The sequence below is a fragment of the Telmatherina bonti genome, assembly GCF_933228915.1.
Source record: "Telmatherina bonti genome assembly, chromosome: 17".
Classification (NCBI taxonomy): Eukaryota; Metazoa; Chordata; class Actinopteri; order Atheriniformes; family Telmatherinidae; genus Telmatherina; species Telmatherina bonti.
In genome coordinates, this window is record NC_136615.1 from 4,463,807 (window position 1) to 4,489,858 (window position 26,052).

The 26,052-nt window shown below is 47.1% G+C and overlaps 1 protein-coding gene across 1 annotated transcript in view; it reads right to left on the minus strand.

Annotated features, from left to right (window-relative positions):
* Positions 1 to 2,158: 2,158 nt before the first annotated feature.
* Positions 2,159 to 26,052, minus strand: part of LOC306768572 (multiple C2 and transmembrane domain-containing protein 1-like) — a gene marked incomplete at both ends in the record, with an annotated part of 33,105 nt that continues 9,211 nt past the window's right edge. Inside the window, 9 exons of the mRNA XM_079256980.1 lie at positions 2,159 to 2,230; positions 4,731 to 4,828; positions 4,906 to 5,015; positions 5,107 to 5,216; positions 5,627 to 5,680; positions 6,054 to 6,164; positions 23,773 to 23,892; positions 24,002 to 24,076; positions 24,173 to 24,274. Coding sequence (XP_079113106.1) covers positions 2,159 to 2,230; positions 4,731 to 4,828; positions 4,906 to 5,015; positions 5,107 to 5,216; positions 5,627 to 5,680; positions 6,054 to 6,164; positions 23,773 to 23,892; positions 24,002 to 24,076; positions 24,173 to 24,274 — 852 coding nt within the window. The remainder of the gene's footprint in view (positions 2,231 to 4,730; positions 4,829 to 4,905; positions 5,016 to 5,106; positions 5,217 to 5,626; positions 5,681 to 6,053; positions 6,165 to 23,772; positions 23,893 to 24,001; positions 24,077 to 24,172; positions 24,275 to 26,052) is intronic.

Below are 26,052 nucleotides of genomic sequence, written 5' to 3' on the forward strand. Positions count from 1 at the left end.
AAAAAACTTAATCAAACTGCATTTTCAGGGTTGAAACAGGGTTTTCAATTTGGATATGAAGATTATGTAAATAGTCTGATGGAGCTGCTGCTGCTGTGACCTGAGGAGACTCAGTTATACATCATCATCATCAATCTGCTGGTCAATCAGATCATTTTCTGTCAGTATTTTTTGGTATCTTTGTTTTCTGTCATGTAAACAACATTTTCTTCAAGATAACTTAATAAATGTTGAATATTCTTTTCTGAAAAAAACCTTTCTTTGTCTTTTCTGCATTAAGTGACTTAAACGAGTAAATAAAATGTAAAAAACTTCAAATAAAGACTCCGTTTTATGGAAGCTCTGGAGAAATCAGGTTACAGAATGGCGGCAAACAGGAAGGCTTTTTTTCTCTAGTGTTCAGATATCAGCTGGGTCGACAACATCAGCAGCAAATGTCTAAAAACCAACATATAAAAAAACCCAGAAATCTTCAGCTGGTTTGTCCTGATAACGGTTTCCACTCAAAGTCATGAAAGTCGATGTTAGATAGATATCTGAGTGGTATCAGATGATACCAGCTGTGTTACTCTAGTCTTTATGCTGAAAGTCACAATGTGAGTACAATCTGGCTTTTGTAGCAGCGGATTTTAGAGTAAAAACGGAGTAAAACATTTACCTGTAGTCTGTTTAGCTCTCACATTAGCAGCTAATGCTAACACAGGCGGCTTGCAGGTTAGCAGCTTAAAAAAAAAAAATAAAAAAAATTAAAAAAAAAAAAATTATATATATATATATATATATATATATATATATATATATATATTAGCAGCTACTGCTAAAAGTGCAGGTTCCTACATTAGCAGCTAATGGTAAGACTGCTGGTTCCTATATTAGCAGGTAATGCTAAGACTGCAGGTTCCTACATTAGCAGCTAATGCTAAGACTGCAGGTTCCTACATTAGCAGCTAATGCTAAAAGTGCAGGTTCCTACATTAGCAGCAAATGCTAAAAGTGCAGGTTCCTACATTAGCAGCTAATGCTAAGACTGCAGGTTCCTACATTAGCAGGTAATGCTAAGACTACAGGTTCCTACATTAGCAGCTAACACTAAGATGATGGACTCTGTTCAGCAAACATTGACTATTTAGAAACTAACAGGAAGTGAACTCCGCGCTTCACGTCTGTACTCTAACATATCTGATAATGAAGCTGTAAATGTAGACGACTGTCTTTCTATCATATTCCAGAAGTGCATGTAGACATGTCAGATCAGCTTGTTCCACTAATCTGATTACCATCAGATATCTGATTTTGATGCTCATGTAAACGGACTCAGTATTTATAAAAATAATTATCTGCTAACGTCTTTAATATTCAAGCTGATTAGTGTTAGATGTAAATCCACCAAAGAATCCAGCTGAAGAAGGAAATTAGCGGTGACGCACACACTTCTCATTTTCACTATTTTATGCCATTTTCCAACATTTCTGCTGCTTTTTCTTCTGCTGCTGGGGAAACAGGCCGAGTTCAGCCCATGTTCCTGCTTTCCAACCTCAAAAACTTAAAATATTAAATAAGTAAGTATTAAGTAAAATATTAAGTAAAATATTAAAAATAAATCAGGAAAATAACTTTGAACCTGAGGAACTGCATTTATGTTAATCAGGTGGTAAATGGAGAAAATTGTGGAAGACCTATTTCTGGCCAAAAAACTTGAAATTATCCAAACAGATTTAGAGTCTAAAAAACATTTTTACAATCAGAGGACATTTCATTGGACTTGCTTTGGTTACCATAGCAACACCTCCTCCCTGACAACGGATGGCATGCATCTACAAAACAATGAAGGAGGTTTAGCATGCATGTTAGCGTGGATGTCGCCGGGCAGGAGCGTTCACTATCCCAAACGGCGACAACACGTCCGGCGACGCAGCGACTCATGCAACGGCAGCACGCCGCTGTCAACACGGCAACGACACGTCCGGCGACACACAACACAACACACATTCATAAACAACAAGTCTGAAATAAAAAACTGTCTTTTTTAGAAAAAAATCAGTATCTTTCCACAGAAACGTAAAAAACACCAACAGCTGCAGCTGCAGAATCGTTCAGATATACAAGAATACCGCATAGAAATAATATTGTTTACATTGTTTACAGTCTATGTTTACAGCTAGTTTAGGTTTGTCCTCCGACGTTTGTTGGGACTTTGTCCAGGATCCACTTTCAGCTCGTGATACTGCATCTGTCCAAAACAAACACAAGACGAAGAGGACCGTTTACACACATAACACGTCTAACATGCACATAAACAGAATCTCTTCTGCTAATATTTCATCCCCAGAGGAAGATAAACAACACAGAGCGAGACGTTTTACTGTTTCATGGAAAAATGAGCTGATTGGACACAGCGTTTCCATGGTTTCCATCCCTCTGACCACAAAACAGTTGTCCACTTTTTCTCAGAACATTTTAAAAGAGCTTTGGTCCAGAAAAGACGGTGTGCTTCTGGATCCTGTTCACATATGATGGAGCTTTAACCGGCGTTTGTGGATTTCAGGGGGAACTGTGTCCAGACAGACGTCTGGTTTTCGGTAGAGAGACCGAGACGTGCGGTGTCCCACAGGGGTCAGTGTCAGGCCCTTTGTTGTTTATCTTCTTTTTTTTAAAACATTTTTATTTTTGTTCTTGCACGGATCATACACAGAGTAATGCAACATCTCTAAGCAGCGAAAACATCTGCACTCACAAATATTCATAAAAAGCTTGGTTAAGTATACATCCAGCCATTATTTGTATTTAGCAGACAGAGACTCTAGTTTCTCTCAGTTCCGTCTGCCTCCCCCTTTCTCTTTCTTTTACCAACTACTCTCTTTTACTTCCCCTTTCTTTTCCATTAATCCATCCATTCATCTATCCATCCATCCTCCGCCACTTATCCGGGGTTGGGTCGCGGGGGCAGCAGCCTAAGCAGGGAAGCCCAGACTTCCCTCTCCCCAGCCACATTTGCCAACTCTGCGGGGGGGATCCCGAGGCGTTCCCAGGCCAGCCGAGAGATATAATCCCTCCAGCGTGTCCTGGGTCTTCCCTGGGGTCTCCTCCCAGAGGGACGTGCCTGGAACACCTCACCAGGGAGGCGTCCAGGAGGCATCCTGACCAGATGCCCGAGCCACCTCAACTGGTTCCTCTCCATGCGGAGGAGCAGCGGCTCTACTCTGATCTCCTCCCGGATGACCGAGCTCCTCACCCTATCTCTAAGGGAGAGCCCGGCCACCCTGCGGAGGAAACTCATTTTAGCCGCCTGTATACGAGATCTCCTTCTTTCGGTCACGACCCACAGCTCATGACCATAGGTGAGGGTAGGAACGTAGATCGACTGGTAAATCGAGAGCTTCGCCTTCTGGCTCAGCTCCTTCTTCACCATGACAGACCAGCGCAGAGTCCGCATTACTGCAGACGCCGCACCGATCCGTCTGTCCATCTCACGCTCCATCCTTCCCTCACTCGTGAACAAGACCCCGAGATATTTAAACTCCTCCACTTGAGGCAGGACCTCACTCCCGACCCGGAGAGGGCAATCCACCCTATTCCGGCTGAGGACCATGGTCTCAGATTTGGAGGTGCTGATTCTCATCCCAGTCGCTTCACACTCGGCCGCGAATCGCTCAAGTGAGAGCTGGAGATCACGACCAGATGAAGCCAACAGGACCACGTCATCTGCAAAAAGCAGGGACCCAATCCTGAGGCCACCAAGTCGGATCCCCTCAACACCTCGGCTGCGCCTAGAAATTCTGTCCATATAAGTTATGAACAGAATCGGTGATAAAGGACAGCCTTGGCGGAGTCCAACCCTCACCGGAAACGGATCCGACTTACTACCGGCAATGCGGACCAAGCTCTGACACCTGTCGTACAGGGACCGGACAGCTCGTACAAAGGGGTCCGGTACCCCATACTCCAGGAGTACCCCCCACAGAGCCCCCGCGGGACACGGTTGAACGTGCTCGTACCCCGCCCCCCAGGCCTGCCTCCAGAGGGCCCTAGTGACCTGCTTCGGGCAAGGGAACCCTAATACCCATGCTCGTCCTAATTATAGGGGTCTTTGAGCCACATGTGGTCTGGTCCCTCCCCTAGACACCTGTTTGTCAGGGGTGACCCTGCCAGGGGCATGAAGCACCCAACAACATAGGTATTGGGATCTTCCGGACAAACAAACGATACGCTACTACGATAAGGTGGCGGCTCAGGGAGGGGTCCATCGGTTCCAGACGTGATAAATCTGTTTTACGCTGTCTACCTTCCAGCAACGTCCACACGTTATACACAGATTCTGGAGGCATGGATGATATTTAAGCAGGTTTAGGGACAGATGCAGTTTATCTGAATTCATACTGTAGCAGATAGAGCTTCTCCAGCAAAACAGTTGGTTTTATCCATGAAAACATGTGTTTGGCAAACACTACAAGGTTTAAGTGGTTAAAAAGCATTTCTAACCCTGTTTTATATAACTTTTTTTCATATCATTATGTGTTTATCTCTATTGTTATTATTTAATGTGAAGCTATTTTTTAAGTTTAACTGATGTTTGGGAGATTATCTGATTCTCTGGTTTGCTTATGGACCTTGTGTTTTCTCAGCTCCAGCCTGAGGACCCCATTTTGCTGCTGTCCTCCTTCCCCACTCCCTGGCAGACACACTGAGGAGGTCTGTTCAGGCATTCCTGCCTACATAACTGGGTTACCCACCACTTGAACATCTGATGGCACTCTGGACAGGAAGTCAAGAAGCTCGTTGTTGTCGATCATGTACGGATCACGAAGCTTCTTTGTGAATTTGTTCACACCTGCAGAATAAAAGATCAGTGATGAGCAATCTGCAGCTACACTCGGTCCATCTGTCCATCTGTGTGGGGGGACTCACCCCAGGCAAGCACCAGGTACCGCAGAGGAATGAGGTAGAGGAGCAGAGTGGCCAAACATAAAGCAGTGATTGCCAGCCAGCTGAGGAAAGGCACTGTCCAGTTAAAGGTGCTGCAGGATAAACACAGGACATGTCAGTCCATGCTAGCTACACATGTAGGTGAGGGATTTTCTGTCCTCCGTGTGTCAGAAACATACGTACTTCTTCATTCGCTCTCCGAACGAGGCCACTTCGTCCAGAGCGCTCTGCACGCTGATGAACACGTCCTGGATGGCGTACAGTTTGTCCATGAAGCCTCTGTGTTCAGAGTCCTAGAGGGACGTGAAAGGACAGAATCTGTCAGAACCTCTGAGGAACCCAGATAAGTCCACATGTAGGTCTGTAAAAACCCAAACCGAACTAAAGTCGAATCCTGCAACTGTTTATAAAGTTCAATTTCACTGTTTCCAAAGAGGTTTAATCAGTTTCTGATGATCTGCAGTCAGGAGGAGGTCTGAACCCTGACTGGACCACACTGAGACCTGGTCCTCCTCCAGTCCGTCTGGTTCCTGCAGTCAGGAGGAGGTCTGAACCCTGACTGGACCACACTGAGACCTGGTCCTCCTCCAGTCCGTCTGGTTCCTGCAGTCAGGAGGAGGTCTCCAGGTGTTCAGCGGGATCTGTCCAGGTTCAGGACTTGGTGAGACCAGATGATCTGGGTGTACTTTGTGTTGTGAACTACCTTGTCTTCTTTGTCCTCCTCTTCATCCTCCCATTCAAACATGGCCTCCATGGACTGCAGCAGAGAAGAACCGGATTAATTCCAGGTGGAAACTGGGATGATGCAGGTCGTTCCCACAGAGTTTAACATCCTGGCAGCCTGGAGAACCAAGCTGCTGCATTTCCACCTTGCTGACATCGGATAACTTCTTCACATCATGTCTATGGACCGATAAGGTTTAGGGATGGTCTGATGATGTCAGAATGTGAAGAGGATGATGAAGGTTTAGCATGAGAACCTTCAGTTTGTTTCTATGTGGTTTATCATCTAGAGAACAGCTGAACACGAGCTTCAGACGTCCAGCTGGGTTCACCTGAGGAGGTGGATTTCTGCTCCATTCTGACATCATCCAACGTCCCAACTTCACATCATAGAAACGTTTCCTCACCACGGCGTCCATTTCTCTGCTGGAGGAGAAGAAGTAGTTCCAGACCAGCAGCAGCAGCAGGGCCAGAGGCAGCATGTAGAGCTCGAAGTTCCACACCACCACCACGAAGAGCTGGAGAACCAGGAGAACATCACGTCAGGAGAACATCACGCCGGGAGAAAATCACGCCAGGAGAACATCACGCCGGGAGAACATCACGCCAGGAGAACATCACGCCGGGAGAACATCACGCCAGGAGAACATCACGCCGGGAGAACATCACGCCGGGAGAACATCATGCCAGGAGAACATCATGCCAGGAGAACATCATGCCAAACAAGAACATCACGTCAGGAGAACAACACGTCAGGAGAACATCACACCGGGAGAACATCACGCCAGGAGAACATCACGCCGGGAGAACATCACGTCAGGAGGACATCACACCGGGAGAACATCACGCCAGGAGAACATCACGCAAGGAGAACATCACGCCAGGAGAACATCACGCCAGGAGAACATCGTGCCAGGAGAACATCATGCCAAACAAGAACATCACGTCAGGAGAACATCACGCCGGGAGAACATCACGCCGGGAGAACATCACGCCAGGAGAAAATCACGCCGGGAGAACATCACGCCAGGAGAACATCGTGCCAGGAGAACATCATGCCAAACAAGAACATCACGTCAGGAGAACATCACGCCAGGAGAACATCACGCCGAGAGAACATCACGCCAGGAGAACATCACGCCAGGAGAACAACACACCGGGAGAACATCACGCCAGGAGAACAACACGTCAGGAGAACATCACGCCAGGAGAACATCACGCCGGGAGAACATCACGCCGGGAGAACATCACGCCGGGAGAACATCACGCCAGGAGAACATCACGCCGGGAAAACATCACGCCAGGAGAACATCACGCCGGGAGAACATCACGCCAGGAGAACATCACGCCGGGAGAACATCACGCCGGGAGAACAACACGTCGGGAGAACATCACGCCGGGAGAACATCACGCCGGGAGAACATCACGCCGGGGGAACATCACGCCGGGAGAACATCACGCCGGGAGAACATCACGCCGGGAGAACATCACACCAGGAGAACATCACGCCAGGAGAACATCACGCCAGGAGAACAACACGTCAGGAGAACATCACGCCGGGAGAAAATCACGCCAGGAGAACATCACGCCGGGAGAACATCACGCCAGGAGAACATCACGCCGGGAGAACATCACGCCGGGAGAACATCACGCCGGGAGAACATCACGCCGGGAGAACATCATGCCAGGAGAACATCATGCCAGGAGAACATCATGCCAAACAAGAACATCACGTCAGGAGAACAACACGTCAGGAGAACATCACACCGGGAGAACATCACGCCAGGAGAACATCACGCCAGGAGAACATCACGCCGGGAGAACATCACGTCAGGAGGACATCACACCGGGAGAACATCACGCCAGGAGAACATCACGCCAGGAGAACATCACGCCAGGAGAACATCACGCCGGGAGAACATCACGCCAGGAGAAAATCACGCCGGGAGAACATCACGCCAGGAGAACATCGTGCCAGGAGAACATCATGCCAAACAAGAACATCACGTCAGGAGAACATCACGCCAGGAGAACATCACGCCGAGAGAACATCACGCCAGGAGAACATCACGCCAGGAGAACAACACACCGGGAGAACATCACGCCAGGAGAACAACACGTCAGGAGAACATCACACCGGGAGAACATCACGCCAGGAGAACATCACGCCGGGAGAACATCACGCCGGGAGAACATCACGCCGGGAGAACATCACGCCAGGAGAACATCACGCCGGGAAAACATCACGCCAGGAGAACATCACGCCGGGAGAACATCACGCCAGGAGAACATCACGCCGGGAGAACATCACACCGGGAGAACAACACGTCGGGAGAACATCACGCCGGGAGAACATCACGCCGGGAGAACATCACGCCGGGAGAACATCACGCCGGGAGAACATCACGCCGGGAGAACATCACACCAGGAGAACATCACGCCAGGAGAACATCACGCCAGGAGAACATCACGCCAGGAGAACATCATGCCAGGAGAACATCATGCCAAACAAGAACATCACGTCAGGAGAACATCACACCGGGAGAACATCACGCCGCGAGAACATCACGTCAGGAGAACATCACGCCAGGAGAACATCACGCCGCGAGAACATCACGCCAGGAGAACATCACACCGGGAGAACATCACACCAGGAGAACATCACGCTGGGAGAACATCACGCCAGGAGAACAACACGTCAGGAGAACATCACGCCAGGAGAACATCACGCCAGGAGAACAACACGTCAGGAGAACATCACGCCAGGAGAACATCACGCCAGGAGAACATCACGCCGGGAGAACATCACGCCAGGAGAACATCACGCCAGGAGAACATCACGCCGGGAGAACATCACGTCAGGAGAACATGTGTGTGTATGTATGTGTTTAGGACGCGCTGACGTTGCGGTAACGTATTGTGTCATTTCCTGTTTCCCTAGCATGTATCACTGCGGATTGCTACGAGCCGTTGGCTCCTTTAACTTCTTTCTAACTTCTATCTACTGTTAACCAACCACTCACTTTAGCGCATAATATCTTCCCAAACCACTGTTCTATATATTGCATTTATTTTTGGGATCTTTGGCTTTCTGTTTACTGACTTAAACAGCTCAAGCACTCGGTTTTAGCATGGCTGCTAGCTCTCTTCCCACACCCCAGTCCCCTGCCTTTTCTTGCTCGGTGTGTCTGATGTTTAGCTACTCCTCCGCCTCCTTTAGTGATAACGGTAGGTGTATTAAGTGTAGCAGCTCGGCAGCCTTGGAGGCGAGGCTCTGTGAGTTAGAAGCCCAGCTCCGCACTCAGTTAGGGAAGCAGTTAGTCAGCAAGCCCCCATTAGCCAGTGCGGAGCTACCAGCCAGGGCAGCCATCCCGAGCCGTCCCTCAGCAGTTCCCGCGCAGCCGGGAGCCGAGGCGGGCTGGACGACGGTCAGGCGGAAGCGTAGCCCCAAACCAAAACCCACTGGCCACCACCGACCTGTTCACGTTTCTAACAGATTTTCCCCGCTCGGTGACACACCCGCTGAGGCAGAAACCCTGATTATAGGTAGTTCCATAGTCAGAAACGTGGCTCTAGAGACACCGGGGACCATAGTCAAATGCATTCCTGGGGCCAGAGCGGGCGACGTCGAATCGTATTTGAAACTGCTGGCTAAGGCTAAACGTAAATACCGTAAGATTGTAATTCACGTCGGCGGTAACGACACCCGGTTACGCCAATCGGAGGTCACTAAAATTAATGTTGCTTCGGTGTGTAACTTTGCCAAGAGCATGTCGGACTCCGTAGTTTTCTCTGGTCCCTTGCCAAATTTAATCAGTGATGACATGTTTAGCCGCATGTCATCCTTCAACCGCTGGTTGTCTAGGTGGTGTCCCGATAACAACGTGGGTTTTATAGATAATTGGAGCGCTTTTTGGGGAAAGCCTGGTCTTATTAGGAGAGATGGCATCCATCCCACGTTGGATGGAGCCGCTCTCTTATCTAGCAATATGGACTCTTTTATTAGTCAGCTAAATTGACAACTCAGGGTTGGGACCAGGAGGCAGAATTGTAGTCCTACACACTTTTCTGCAGCTTCCCACCTGCCGCCGCCCACCCAAAACCCCATTCCGACCTTATACAACTTCCCAGCAGTAAGAATTAAACAACACAAAAACACTTCTGGGGTTAATCGTGAAAACCTCATAAAAATAAAAACAATGGATCTAATAAAATCTGAAAATAAGACAATAAAGTGTGGCCTACTGAATATTAGATCCCTCCCAAATAAGTCTTTATTAGTCAATGACTTGATAGGTGATCACCACATTGATTTATTCTGTCTTACGGAAACCTGGTTACAGCAAGAGGATTATGTTAGTATTAATGAAGCTACGCCAGCTAACTATTTAAACTTTCACATTCCTAGAACTACAGGCAGAGGAGGAGGTGTTGCAGCTATTTTTAAGTCAGAATTTTTAATTAATCCTAAGCACAAAACTAACTATAAATCCTTTGAATTCCTGACATTAAATTTATCTCATCCAAAATGGAATTCAGAGAAACCGCTCCTTTTAGCATTAGTGTATCGCCCACCTGGACCTTACTCCGAGTTTCTGACCGAATTCTCTGATCTCTTGTCTGAGTTAGTGCTGACTACTGATAAGGTCATTGTACTAGGTGATTTTAATATTCATGTTGATGATGAAAAAGATAGTTTAAACATTTCCTTTAGCTCTATTCTAAACTCAATTGGGTTTTCACAAAATGTCAATGGAGCCACTCACTCTCATGGTCACACTCTTGATCTGGTTCTAACATCTGGTATTGAGACTGATAAGCTCAAAGTATTTCCTCAAAACCCTGTCTTGTCCGATCACTTCTTATTAACCTTTGAATTCACTTTATTTGATTACTCACTGACCAAAAATAAATTCTACTATAGTAGATGTTTATCAGACAATAATATTACAAAATTTAAACAATCAATTGAATCAATTTTTTCACATCTACCATGTGTTAGCATGACCGAGAGTCCCCCTTTAAGCCTTACTCCTGCTCAGATTGATCAACATGCTGATACTATAACAGCTTCAATGCGTACAACCTTGGATAATGTTGCTCCCCTAAAGAAGAAGAAATTAGGTAAGATTATGAAGGCTCCCTGGTTTAATTCCCAGCTTCGAGCTCTAAAACAGGCATCAAGGCGTTTGGAAAACAGATGGCGTTCATCAGGACTAGAGGAGTCTCACTTAACCTGGAAAGAAAGTTTAAGCGTATACAAAAAAGCCTTACGTACGGCAAGAACAGCTTATTATTCATCATTGATAGAGGAAAACAAAAACAACCCTCGGTTTCTTTTCAGCACTGTAGCCAGGCTTACTAGGAGTCGGAGCGCTGTTGAGCCATGTATTCCTTTCTCACTTAGCTGTGATGATTTCATGTATTTTTTCAGGAATAAAATTGACACTATTAGAGATCAAATTGACAATATTCTTCCTTCTACTTATAATGTTGAGCCTGTTGTGGTCTCCGAAGCATCCTTAGAACCAGGATCTGACTTGTGTCTAAATAGTTTCTGTCCTGTCCAACCCTCTGAATTAACTAAAATAATAGCTTCATCTAAACCATCCACCTGTCTCTTAGACCCTCTCCCAACGAGCCTCTTTAAGGACATTTTCCCTTTAATTAATACATCACTACTAAATCTTATCAATATGTCTTTAGTGACAGGATATGTACCACAATCATTTAAAACTGCTGTAATCAAGCCTTTACTTAAAAAGCAATCTCTGGATCCAGAGGTGATAGCAAATTATAGACCTATATCTAACCTCCCGTTTATGTCCAAAATTCTGGAGAAAATAGTTTCAGCTCAGCTACATGCCCACCTGAGCAGAAATAATTTATGCGAGGAGTTTCAGTCAGGATTTAGAGCTCATCATAGCACTGAGACAGCATTGGTGAAAGTTACTAATGACCTTCTTATGGCCTCAGACAAAGGACTTGTGTCCGTACTTATCTTGCTTGATCTTAGTGCTGCATTTGATACAGTCGATCATAACATTCTGTTACAAAGACTAGAACAGGTGATTGGAATTACAGGTACAGCGTTAAGCTGGTTTAAATCATATTTATCTGATAGACTTCAGTTTGTTCATGTAAATGACAAGTCCTCCTCCCAAACTACAGTAAGTCATGGAGTTCCTCAAGGTTCTGTACTTGGACCAATACTCTTCACACTATATATGCTCCCTTTAGGCAAAATTATTAGACAGCATGGAATAAACTTTCATTGTTATGCAGATGATACTCAACTATACTTATCCTTTAAACCAGATGAAACAAATCAGCCCAATAGGCTACAAAATTGTCTCATAGACATAAAGACTTGGATGTCTAGAAATTTTCTCCTCTTAAACTCAGATAAGACTGAAGTAATTCTCGTTGGATCTGAAAAACTCAGAGCTAAATTTTCCGGTTTTGTAATGAACCTGGATGGCATTACTTTAGCTTCCAGTGCTACAGTGAGAAACCTTGGAGTAATATTTGACCCTGACCTGTCCTTTGGCCCACATGTTAAGCAGGTTACTAAAACAGCCTTCTTTCATTTACGTAATATAGCCAAAATTAGGGACATTCTGTCTCGGAGTGATGCAGAAAAACTGGTTCACGCTTTTGTTACTTCGAGACTAGATTACTGTAACTCTCTATTACTGGGCTGTCCTAAATATGCCCTGAAAAGCCTTCAGCTGATCCAGAATTCTGCAGCCAGAGTCCTGACCAGAACCAGCATGAGAGATCATATTTCTCCAGTTTTAGCCTCTCTTCATTGGCTGCCTGTTGAATCTAGAATAGAATTTAAAATCCTTCTCCTTACATATAAAGCCCTCCACAACCAGGCACCACTATATATCAAAGACCTCATTGTTCTTTATATACCAAGTAGAGTACTTCGTTCGCAGACTGCAGGCTTACTTGTGGTTCCTAGAGTCTCAAAGAGCCGAGCAGGAGGCAGAGCCTTTGGTTATCAGGCCCCTCTCTTATGGAATAAGCTCCCAGTTAGTGTTAGGGAAGCAGACACCCTCCCCACCTTTAAGACTAGGCTGAAGACTTATCTTTTTTATAAGTCCTATATCTAGGGATGGTTAGCATCCCTTAGTTATGCTGCTATAGGTTTAGACTGCTGAGGGACATTTCCTGATACACTGAGCTTCTTTCTTTTTCTCTTTATCTCTTTCTTTTACCCCCCCCCCCCCCCCCCCCCCCCAAAACAGTGTTGCATCATTAACATGTATGTCTCCTGTCTCAGCAGGTCTCCCTGGCCGGGAGTAGCAGTTCCTGTTGTCTGTTGTCTTTCTGTCCTCTTCCCCCCACACAGCAGAGGCAGATGGCTGCCTGTCCTGAGCCGGGTTCTGCCGGAGGTTTCCTTCCTGTTAAAAGGGAGTTTTTTCCTTCCCACTGTTGCCAGTGTGCTTGCTCAGGATGGGAGATTGAGTTGGACTCAACTCAATCTGTTGGTTTCCTTATATAGGCTGTTATGAATTGGCCTTCATTATGTTTTCCCCTCTGTCTGTAAAGCGTCTTGAGATGGCATTGCCGTGATTTGACGCTATATAAATAAAGTTGAATTGAATTGAATTGAATTGAACATCACGCCTGGAGAACATCACGCCGGGAGAAAATCACGCCGGGAGAACATCCCGCCAGGAGAACATCATGCCAGGAGAACATCATGCCAAACAAGAACATCACGTCAGGAGAACATCACGCCAGGAGAACAACACGTCAGGAGAACATCACACCGGGAGAACATCACGCCAGGAGAACATCACGCCGGGAGAACATCACGCCAGGAGAACAACACGTCAGGAGAACATCACACCGGGAGAACATCACGCCAGGAGAACATCACGCCGGGAGAACATCACGCCAGGAGAACATCATGCCAAACAAGAACATCACGTCAGGAGAACATCACGCCAGGAGAACATCACGCCGAGAGAACATCACGCCAGGAGAACATCACGCCAGGAGAACAACACACCGGGAGAACATCACGCCAGGAGAACAACACGTCAGGAGAACATCACACCGGGAGAACATCACGCCAGGAGAACATCACGCCGGGAGAACATCACGCCGGGAGAACATCACGCCGGGAGAACATCACGCCAGGAGAACATCACGCCGGGAAAACATCACGCCAGGAGAACATCACGCCGGGAGAACATCACGCCAGGAGAACATCACGCCGGGAGAACATCACGCCGGGAGAACAACACGTCGGGAGAACATCACGCCGGGAGAACATCACGCCGGGAGAACATCACGCCGGGGGAACATCACGCCGGGAGAACATCACGCCGGGAGAACATCACGCCGGGAGAACATCACGCCGGGAGAACATCACACCAGGAGAACATCACGCCAGGAGAACATCACGCCAGGAGAACATCACGCCAGGAGAACAACACGTCAGGAGAACATCACGCCGGGAGAAAATCACGCCAGGAGAACATCACGCCGGGAGAACATCACGCCAGGAGAACATCACGCCGGGAGAACATCACGCCGGGAGAACATCACGCCGGGAGAACATCACGCCGGGAGAACATCATGCCAGGAGAACATCATGCCAGGAGAACATCATGCCAAACAAGAACATCACGTCAGGAGAACAACACGTCAGGAGAACATCACACCGGGAGAACATCACGCCAGGAGAACATCACGCCAGGAGAACATCACGCCGGGAGAACATCACGTCAGGAGGACATCACACCGGGAGAACATCACGCCAGGAGAACATCACGCCAGGAGAACATCACGCCAGGAGAACATCACGCCGGGAGAACATCACGCCAGGAGAAAATCACGCCGGGAGAACATCACGCCAGGAGAACATCGTGCCAGGAGAACATCATGCCAAACAAGAACATCACGTCAGGAGAACATCACGCCAGGAGAACATCACGCCGAGAGAACATCACGCCAGGAGAACATCACGCCAGGAGAACAACACACCGGGAGAACATCACGCCAGGAGAACAACACGTCAGGAGAACATCACACCGGGAGAACATCACGCCAGGAGAACATCACGCCGGGAGAACATCACGCCGGGAGAACATCACGCCGGGAGAACATCACGCCAGGAGAACATCACGCCGGGAAAACATCACGCCAGGAGAACATCACGCCGGGAGAACATCACGCCAGGAGAACATCACGCCGGGAGAACATCACACCGGGAGAACAACACGTCGGGAGAACATCACGCCGGGAGAACATCACGCCGGGAGAACATCACGCCGGGAGAACATCACGCCGGGAGAACATCACGCCGGGAGAACATCACACCAGGAGAACATCACGCCAGGAGAACATCACGCCAGGAGAACATCACGCCAGGAGAACATCATGCCAGGAGAACATCATGCCAAACAAGAACATCACGTCAGGAGAACATCACACCGGGAGAACATCACGCCGCGAGAACATCACGTCAGGAGAACATCACGCCAGGAGAACATCACGCCGCGAGAACATCACGCCAGGAGAACATCACACCGGGAGAACATCACACCAGGAGAACATCACGCTGGGAGAACATCACGCCAGGAGAACAACACGTCAGGAGAACATCACGCCAGGAGAACATCACGCCAGGAGAACAACACGTCAGGAGAACATCACGCCAGGAGAACATCACGCCAGGAGAACATCACGCCGGGAGAACATCACGCCAGGAGAACATCACGCCAGGAGAACATCACGCCGGGAGAACATCACGTCAGGAGAACATGTGTGTGTATGTATGTGTTTAGGACGCGCTGACGTTGCGGTAACGTATTGTGTCATTTCCTGTTTCCCTAGCATGTATCACTGCGGATTGCTACGAGCCGTTGGCTCCTTTAACTTCTTTCTAACTTCTATCTACTGTTAACCAACCACTCACTTTAGCGCATAATATCTTCCCAAACCACTGTTCTATATATTGCATTTATTTTTGGGATCTTTGGCTTTCTGTTTACTGACTTAAACAGCTCAAGCACTCGGTTTTAGCATGGCTGCTAGCTCTCTTCCCACACCCCAGTCCCCTGCCTTTTCTTGCTCGGTGTGTCTGATGTTTAGCTACTCCTCCGCCTCCTTTAGTGATAACGGTAGGTGTATTAAGTGTAGCAGCTCGGCAGCCTTGGAGGCGAGGCTCTGTGAGTTAGAAGCCCAGCTCCGCACTCAGTTAGGGAAGCAGTTAGTCAGCAAGCCCCCATTAGCCAGTGCGGAGCTACCAGCCAGGGCAGCCATCCCGAGCCGTCCCTCAGCAGTTCCCGCGCAGCCGGGAGCCGAGGCGGGCTGGACGACGGTCAGGCGGAAGCGTAGCCCCAAACCAAAACCCACTGGCCACCACCGACCTGTTCACGTTTCTAACAGATTTTCCCCGCTCGGTGACACACCCGCTGAGGCAGAAACCCTGATTATAGGTAGTTCCATAGTCAGAAACGTGGCTCTAGAGACACCGGGGACCATAGTCAAATGCATTCCTGGGGCCAGAGCGGGCGACGTCGAATCGTATTTGAAACTGCTGGCTAAGGCTAAACGTAAATACCGTAAGATTGTAATTCACGTCGGCGGTAACGACACCCGGTTACGCCAATCGGAGGTCACTAAAATTAATGTTGCTTCGGTGTGTAACTTTGCCAAGAGCATGTCGGACTCCGTAGTTTTCTCTGGTCCCTTGCCAAATTTAATCAGTGATGACATGTTTAGCCGCATGTCATCCTTCAACCGCTGGTTGTCTAGGTGGTGTCCCGATAACAACGTGGGTTTTATAGATAATTGGAGCGCTTTTTGGGGAAAGCCTGGTCTTATTAGGAGAGATGGCATCCATCCCACGTTGGATGGAGCCGCTCTCTTATCTAGCAATATGGACTCTTTTATTAGTCAGCTAAATTGACAACTCAGGGTTGGGACCAGGAGGCAGAATTGTAGTCCTACACACTTTTCTGCAGCTTCCCACCTGCCGCCGCCCACCCAAAACCCCATTCCGACCTTATACAACTTCCCAGCAGTAAGAATTAAACAACACAAAAACACTTCTGGGGTTAATCGTGAAAACCTCATAAAAATAAAAACAATGGATCTAATAAAATCTGAAAATAAGACAATAAAGTGTGGCCTACTGAATATTAGATCCCTCCCAAATAAGTCTTTATTAGTCAATGACTTGATAGGTGATCACCACATTGATTTATTCTGTCTTACGGAAACCTGGTTACAGCAAGAGGATTATGTTAGTATTAATGAAGCTACGCCAGCTAACTATTTAAACTTTCACATTCCTAGAACTACAGGCAGAGGAGGAGGTGTTGCAGCTATTTTTAAGTCAGAATTTTTAATTAATCCTAAGCACAAAACTAACTATAAATCCTTTGAATTCCTGACATTAAATTTATCTCATCCAAAATGGAATTCAGAGAAACCGCTCCTTTTAGCATTAGTGTATCGCCCACCTGGACCTTACTCCGAGTTTCTGACCGAATTCTCTGATCTCTTGTCTGAGTTAGTGCTGACTACTGATAAGGTCATTGTACTAGGTGATTTTAATATTCATGTTGATGATGAAAAAGATAGTTTAAACATTTCCTTTAGCTCTATTCTAAACTCAATTGGGTTTTCACAAAATGTCAATGGAGCCACTCACTCTCATGGTCACACTCTTGATCTGGTTCTAACATCTGGTATTGAGACTGATAAGCTCAAAGTATTTCCTCAAAACCCTGTCTTGTCCGATCACTTCTTATTAACCTTTGAATTCACTTTATTTGATTACTCACTGACCAAAAATAAATTCTACTATAGTAGATGTTTATCAGACAATAATATTACAAAATTTAAACAATCAATTGAATCAATTTTTTCACATCTACCATGTGTTAGCATGACCGAGAGTCCCCCTTTAAGCCTTACTCCTGCTCAGATTGATCAACATGCTGATACTATAACAGCTTCAATGCGTACAACCTTGGATAATGTTGCTCCCCTAAAGAAGAAGAAATTAGGTAAGATTATGAAGGCTCCCTGGTTTAATTCCCAGCTTCGAGCTCTAAAACAGGCATCAAGGCGTTTGGAAAACAGATGGCGTTCATCAGGACTAGAGGAGTCTCACTTAACCTGGAAAGAAAGTTTAAGCGTATACAAAAAAGCCTTACGTACGGCAAGAACAGCTTATTATTCATCATTGATAGAGGAAAACAAAAACAACCCTCGGTTTCTTTTCAGCACTGTAGCCAGGCTTACTAGGAGTCGGAGCGCTGTGGAGCCATGTATTCCTTTCTCACTTAGCTGTGATGATTTCATGTATTTTTTCAGGAATAAAATTGACACTATTAGAGATCAAATTGACAATATTCTTCCTTCTACTTATAATGTTGAGCCTGTTGTGGTCTCCGAAGCATCCTTAGAACCAGGATCTGACTTGTGTCTAAATAGTTTCTGTCCTGTCCAACCCTCTGAATTAACTAAAATAATAGCTTCATCTAAACCATCCACCTGTCTCTTAGACCCTCTCCCAACGAGCCTCTTTAAGGACATTTTCCCTTTAATTAATACATCACTACTAAATCTTATCAATATGTCTTTAGTGACAGGATATGTACCACAATCATTTAAAACTGCTGTAATCAAGCCTTTACTTAAAAAGCAATCTCTGGATCCAGAGGTGATAGCAAATTATAGACCTATATCTAACCTCCCGTTTATGTCCAAAATTCTGGAGAAAATAGTTTCAGCTCAGCTACATGCCCACCTGAGCAGAAATAATTTATGCGAGGAGTTTCAGTCAGGATTTAGAGCTCATCATAGCACTGAGACAGCATTGGTGAAAGTTACTAATGACCTTCTTATGGCCTCAGACAAAGGACTTGTGTCCGTACTTATCTTGCTTGATCTTAGTGCTGCATTTGATACAGTCGATCATAACATTCTGTTACAAAGACTAGAACAGGTGATTGGAATTACAGGTACAGCGTTAAGCTGGTTTAAATCATATTTATCTGATAGACTTCAGTTTGTTCATGTAAATGACAAGTCCTCCTCCCAAACTACAGTAAGTCATGGAGTTCCTCAAGGTTCTGTACTTGGACCAATACTCTTCACACTATATATGCTCCCTTTAGGCAAAATTATTAGACAGCATGGAATAAACTTTCATTGTTATGCAGATGATACTCAACTATACTTATCCTTTAAACCAGATGAAACAAATCAGCCCAATAGGCTACAAAATTGTCTCATAGACATAAAGACTTGGATGTCTAGAAATTTTCTCCTCTTAAACTCAGATAAGACTGAAGTAATTCTCGTTGGATCTGAAAAACTCAGAGCTAAATTTTCCGGTTTTGTAATGAACCTGGATGGCATTACTTTAGCTTCCAGTGCTACAGTGAGAAACCTTGGAGTAATATTTGACCCTGACCTGTCCTTTGGCCCACATGTTAAGCAGGTTACTAAAACAGCCTTCTTTCATTTACGTAATATAGCCAAAATTAGGGACATTCTGTCTCGGAGTGATGCAGAAAAACTGGTTCACGCTTTTGTTACTTCGAGACTAGATTACTGTAACTCTCTATTACTGGGCTGTCCTAAATATGCCCTGAAAAGCCTTCAGCTGATCCAGAATTCTGCAGCCAGAGTCCTGACCAGAACCAGCATGAGAGATCATATTTCTCCAGTTTTAGCCTCTCTTCATTGGCTGCCTGTTGAATCTAGAATAGAATTTAAAATCCTTCTCCTTACATATAAAGCCCTCCACAACCAGGCACCACTATATATCAAAGACCTCATTGTTCTTTATATACCAAGTAGAGTACTTCGTTCGCAGACTGCAGGCTTACTTGTGGTTCCTAGAGTCTCAAAGAGCCGAGCAGGAGGCAGAGCCTTTGGTTATCAGGCCCCTCTCTTATGGAATAAGCTCCCAGTTAGTGTTAGGGAAGCAGACACCCTCCCCACCTTTAAGACTAGGCTGAAGACTTATCTTTTTTATAAGTCCTATATCTAGGGATGGTTAGCATCCCTTAGTTATGCTGCTATAGGTTTAGACTGCTGAGGGACATTTCCTGATACACTGAGCTTCTTTCTTTTTCTCTTTATCTCTTTCTTTTACCCCCCCCCCCCCCCCCCCCCCAAAACAGTGTTGCATCATTAACATGTATGTCTCCTGTCTCAGCAGGTCTCCCTGGCCGGGAGTAGCAGTTCCTGTTGTCTGTTGTCTTTCTGTCCTCTTCCCCCCACACAGCAGAGGCAGTTCTGCCGGAGGTTTCCTTCCTGTTAAAAGGGAGTTTTTTCCTTCCCACTGTCGCCAGTGTGCTTGCTCAGGATGGGAGATTGAGTTGGACTCAACTCAATCTGTTGGTTTCCTTATATAGGCTGTTATGAATTGGCCTTCATTATGTTTTCCCCTCTGTCTGTAAAGCGTCTTGAGATGGCATTGCCGTGATTTGACGCTATATAAATAAAGTTGAATTGAATTGAATTGAATTGAACATCACGCCTGGAGAACATCACGCCGGGAGAAAATCACGCCGGGAGAACATCCCGCCAGGAGAACATCATGCCAGGAGAACATCATGCCAAACAAGAACATCACGTCAGGAGAACATCACGCCAGGAGAACAACACGTCAGGAGAACATCACACCGGGAGAACATCACGCCAGGAGAACATCACGCCGGGAGAACATCACGCCAGGAGAACAACACGTCAGGAGAACATCACACCGGGAGAACATCACGCCAGGAGAACATCACGCCGGGAGAACATCACGCCAGGAGAACATCACGCCGGGAGAACATCACGCCGGGAGAACATCACACCGGGAGAACATCACGCCAGGAGAACATCACGCCAGGAGAACATCACGCCGGGAGAACATCACGCCAGGAGAACAACACGTCAGGAGAACATCACGCCAGGAGAACATCACGCCAGGAGAACATCACGCCGGGAGAACATCACGCCGGGACAACATCACGCCAGGAGAACATCACGCCGGGAGAACATCACGCCAGGAGAACATCACGCCGGGAGAACATCACGCCGGGAGAACATCACACCGGGAGAACATCACGCCGGGAGAACATCACGCCAGGAGAACAACACGTCAGGAGAACATCACGCCAGGAGAACATCACGCCGGGAGAACATCACGCCAGGAGAACATCACGCCAGGAGAACATCACGCCGGGAGAACATCACGCCAGGAGAACATCACGCCAGGAGAACATCACGCCGGGAGAACATCACGTCAGGAGGACATCAGGCCAGGAGAACATCACGCCAGGAGAACATCACGCCGGGAGAACATCACGTCAGGAGAACATCATGCCAGGAGAACATCATGCCAGGAGAACATCACGCCAGGAGAACATCACGCCGGGAGAACATCACGCCAGGAGAACATCACGCCAGGAGAACATCACGTCAGGAGAACATCACGCCAGGAGAACATCACGCCGAGAGAACATCACGCCAGGAGAACATCACGCCGAGAGAACATCATGCCAGGAGAACATCACGCCGGGAGAACATCACGTCAGGAGAACATCAGGCCAGGAGAACATCACGCCAGGAGAACATCACGCCGGGAGAAAATCACGCCGGGAGAACATCACGCCAGGAGAACATCATGCCAGGAGAACATCATGCCAAACAAGAACATCACGCCAGGAGAACATCATGCCAGGAGAACATCATGCCAACAAGAACATCATGCCAACAAGAACATCACGCCAGGAGAACATCATGCCAGGAGAACATCATGCCAAACAAGAACATCACGCCAGGAGAACATCATGCCAAACAAGAACATCACGCCAGGAGAACATCACGCCAGGAGAACATCACGTCAGGAGAACATCACGTCAGGAGAACATCACGCCAAACAAGAACATCACGTCAGGAGAACATCACGCCAGTAGAACATCACGTCAGGAGAACATCATGCCAGGAGAACATCATGCCAAACAAGAACATCATACCGGGAGAAAATCACACCGGGAGAACATCACGCCAGGAGAACATCATGCCAACAAGAACATCACGCCAGGAGAACATCATGCCAGGAGAACATCATGCCAAACAAGAACATCACGCCAGGAGAACATCACGCCAAACAAGAACATCACGCCAGGAGAACATCATGCCAGGAGAACATCATGCCAAACAAGAACATCACGCCAGGAGAACAACACGTCAGGAGAACATCACGCCAGGAGAACATCACGCCGGGAGAACATCACGCCGGGAGAACATCACGCCGGGAGAACATCACGCCAGGAGAACATCACGCCAGGAGAACATCACGCCGGGAGAACATCACGCCGGGAGAACATCACACCGGGAGAACATCACGCCAGGAGAACATCACGCCGGGAGAACAACACGTCAGGAGAACATCACGCCAGGAGAACATCACGTCAGGAGAACATCACGCCGGGAGAACATCACGCCAGGAGAACATCACGCCAGGAGAACATCACGCCGGGAGAACATCACGCCAGGAGAACATCACGCCAGGAGAACATCACGCCGGGAGAACATCACGTCAGGAGGACATCAGGCCAGGAGAACATCACGCCAGGAGAACATCACGCCGGGAGAACATCACGTCGGGAGAACATCATGCCAGGAGAACATCATGCCAGGAGAACATCATGCCAAACAAGAACATCACGTCAGGAGAACATCACGCCAGGAGAACATCACGCCGAGAGAACATCACGCCAGGAGAACATCACGCCAGGAGAACATCACGCCGAGAGAACATCATGCCAGGAGAACATCACGCCGGGAGAACATCACGTCAGGAGAACATCAGGCCAGGAGAACATCACGCCAGGAGAACATCACGCCGGGAGAAAATCACGCCGGGAGAACATCACGCCAGGAGAACATCATGCCAGGAGAACATCATGCCAAACAAGAACATCACGCCAGGAGAACATCATGCCAGGAGAACATCATGCCAACAAGAACATCATGCCAACAAGAACATCACGCCAGGAGAACATCATGCCAGGAGAACATCATGCCAAACAAGAACATCACGCCAGGAGAACATCATGCCAAACAAGAACATCACGCCAGGAGAACATCACGCCAGGAGAACATCACGTCAGGAGAACATCACGCCAAACAAGAACATCACGTCAGGAGAACATCACGCCAGTAGAACATCACGTCAGGAGAACATCATGCCAGGAGAACATCATGCCAAACAAGAACATCATACCGGGAGAAAATCACACCGGGAGAACATCACGCCAGGAGAACATCATGCCAACAAGAACATCACGCCAGGAGAACATCATGCCAGGAGAACATCATGCCAAACAAGAACATCACGCCAGGAGAACATCACGCCAAACAAGAACATCACGCCAGGAGAACATCATGCCAGGAGAACATCATGCCAAACAAGAACATCACGCCAGGAGAACATCACGTCAGGAGAACATCACGCCAAACAAGAACATCACGTCAGGAGAACATCACGCCAGTAGAACATCACGTCAGGAGAACATCACGCCAGGAGAACATCACGCCAGGAGAACATCATGCCAGGAGAACATCATGCCAAACAAGAACATCATACCGGGAGAAAATCACACCGGGAGAACATCACGCCAGGAGAACATCATGTCAGGAGAACTTGACGCCAGGAGAACATCACGCCAGGAGAACATCACGCCAAACAAGAATATCACGCCAGGAGAACATCACGTCACGAAAATATCACGCCAGGAGAACATCATGTCAGGAAATCATCACGCCGGGAGAACATCACACCAAACCAGAACATCACGTCAGGAGAACATCACGCCAAACAAGAACATCACGTCAGGAGAACATCACGCCAAACAAGAACATCACGTCAGGAGAACATCACGCCAAACAAGAACATCATACCGGGAGAACATCACGTCAGGAGAACATCACGCCAGTAGAACATCACGCCAGGAGAACATCACGCTGGGAGAGCATCATGCAACAGGTGTGTGTTACAGGTCTGTATTACAGGTGTGTATTGAAGGTGTGGGTTCCAGGTGTGTGTGTTACAGGTGTGTGTTCCAGGTGTGTGTTCCAGACCAAGAAGGAGAGGATGCTCCTCTTCGCCGACTCCCACTCGAAGCAGCTGTTGATGTAGGTACCGTAGCTGAGGAGGACCATGATGCACCGCTTGACCCGGTTAAAGTTCTGCTGCAGCAGCTGAAAAAACAAAGTTCTACCATGTTCTCATCATCGTATCAACCAATGAAACATGTTTTCTGACCAACCAACACGTTAACCTGTGCATCATGTTTCCCAACACACACACCTGCTTGGAGACCTTGGTCTCCTCCTCCATGTACTTCTGCTCTGCAGGAACCACCGTCCTCAGCGCAGCTTTGACCTGACATGAAGCAAATCCATGTTTTCATGTTTGCAGCAGCTTCCTGCAGCTGATGATGATGGTGGTGATGATGGTGGGCTCATCTTCAGGACTCACCGTGTTGTAGATGACTTCGATCTCCAGAAAGAGGACTCCCTTGCTGGGGCCGGTCAGCTCCTTGTTCTTCAGCAGGTACGCCCTCTGCTGGCCGTTCTGGACCTGACAGACAGGACCAGTTTAAGCTGGTTTCAGGCTCTAATGCTCACCATGTGTAATGAAACACTTTTATTTATCTTGCAGGATCGTAGGAAGTCGGCAAATAATGAACACACGCAAACTCTTTGCCCCAATGATTAAATCAGCGTTTTATTAATCAGGCAGCACAAGAGCAAGCAATACATCATTGGTTAAAGCACTTGCAGTTTCCAGCCCTTACCGTAACGCGATCGGTTGGGGAGCCCACAACCCCGGTAGAGAGTGCCAAAACCAGCTGGGTGTCCTGATCAGATAGACCCGCAGCAGACTCCCTCAATGAGCATGAATCCACGCCATATAGTATGATTTCAGTCCATAGTAAAACATAACCCTTTTGATGTTCAATCACTGTTTTAAGAAAAAGGCATCTGCAGTGATAGAAAAAGTCTGTATTCAACATTTTTTAACATAGATCCACAGTAAAAACAGAATAAAGCTCATTTACCTTCCGCTTCACCAAATAGCATCAAGTTAAAGTCTCAAGAAAAAAAAAAAAAAAAATTTTAAAGGGATTTCCACACCCTTTTTTTTTTTTGTATTGATGTATTGCTTGCTCTTGTGCTGCCTGATTAATAAAACGCTGATTTAATCATTGGGGCAAAGAGTTTGCGTGTGTTCATTATTCGCCGACTTCCTACGATCCTGCAAGATAAATAAGTGTTTCATTACATTTTGGCGTCACAAACAGGATTCTAAGGAAGCTGTAAATAATGTCTGCTTTTGAGAAGCTGTTTTCACGGAAAACGGCTGTTGAGTCTGAACCTCCGACTGACGCGAGCTGCGTTGGGTGGGGGGGGGGGCGGTGGCAGAGTGTGGGGTTACCACTCAGAGCGGGAGGGAGACGCCCTGGGCCGTGGTCTGAGGTTGTGAGCACCGCCACACCAGCGGAATTAACAGAGGTTTTGCAGAAAATACCTGTTAATGATAAAGCACCTTTATCGTCGGTGCAGCGGCGCATGTGGATTTGTGCCAACGCATGGCGGCGGAGCGTGAAGAAGGGTGAGATAATTCAGAGGGAGTCTGCTGCGGGTCTATCTGATCAGGACGCCCAGCTGGTTTTGGCACTCTCTACCGGGGTTGTGGGCTCCCCAACCGATCGCGTTACGGTAAGAGCTGGAAACTGCAAGTGCTTTAACCAATGATGTATTGCTTGCTCTTGTGCTGCCTGATTAATAAAACGCTGATTTAATCATTGGGGCAAAGAGTTTGCGTGTGTTCATTATTTGCCGACTTCCTACGATCCTGCAAGATAAATGAAAGTGTTTCATTACACCATGGAAACCATGAAGATCCTCTGATGACTGATGAGAGGAGCTCCAGTAAGACAGGAAGAAGTTCAGCTTCGTTGTACTTTTTGTCTCATGAATGACTGAACTTAGCTGATTAGAAACCAGCAGAATGGATGCAGAAATTTTTCCAAGGTGTCCATGAATGCACCACAGAACATGGACATCCCTAATTCTTCACTGTGAGACTGAATGAAACAGGATGCACAAAAACCAGATCCTGTCTGGTGAAATATGATCAAATCTGTGAGTGATGGTTTAGTCCCCTGGAGTCTGTCACCCCAAATAATAATAAATACTAACTAACTAACTGACTGACTGACTGATAGAAACAGAAACCATTTGCTTCTGAATATTATTTGTGGTATTGTGGAATTATGTGGTAATTGTTCTGTTACATGAATTTTTGAAGTTTTTATAAAAATGACAAAAGTGAAATAATCAGATTTTCCTCAG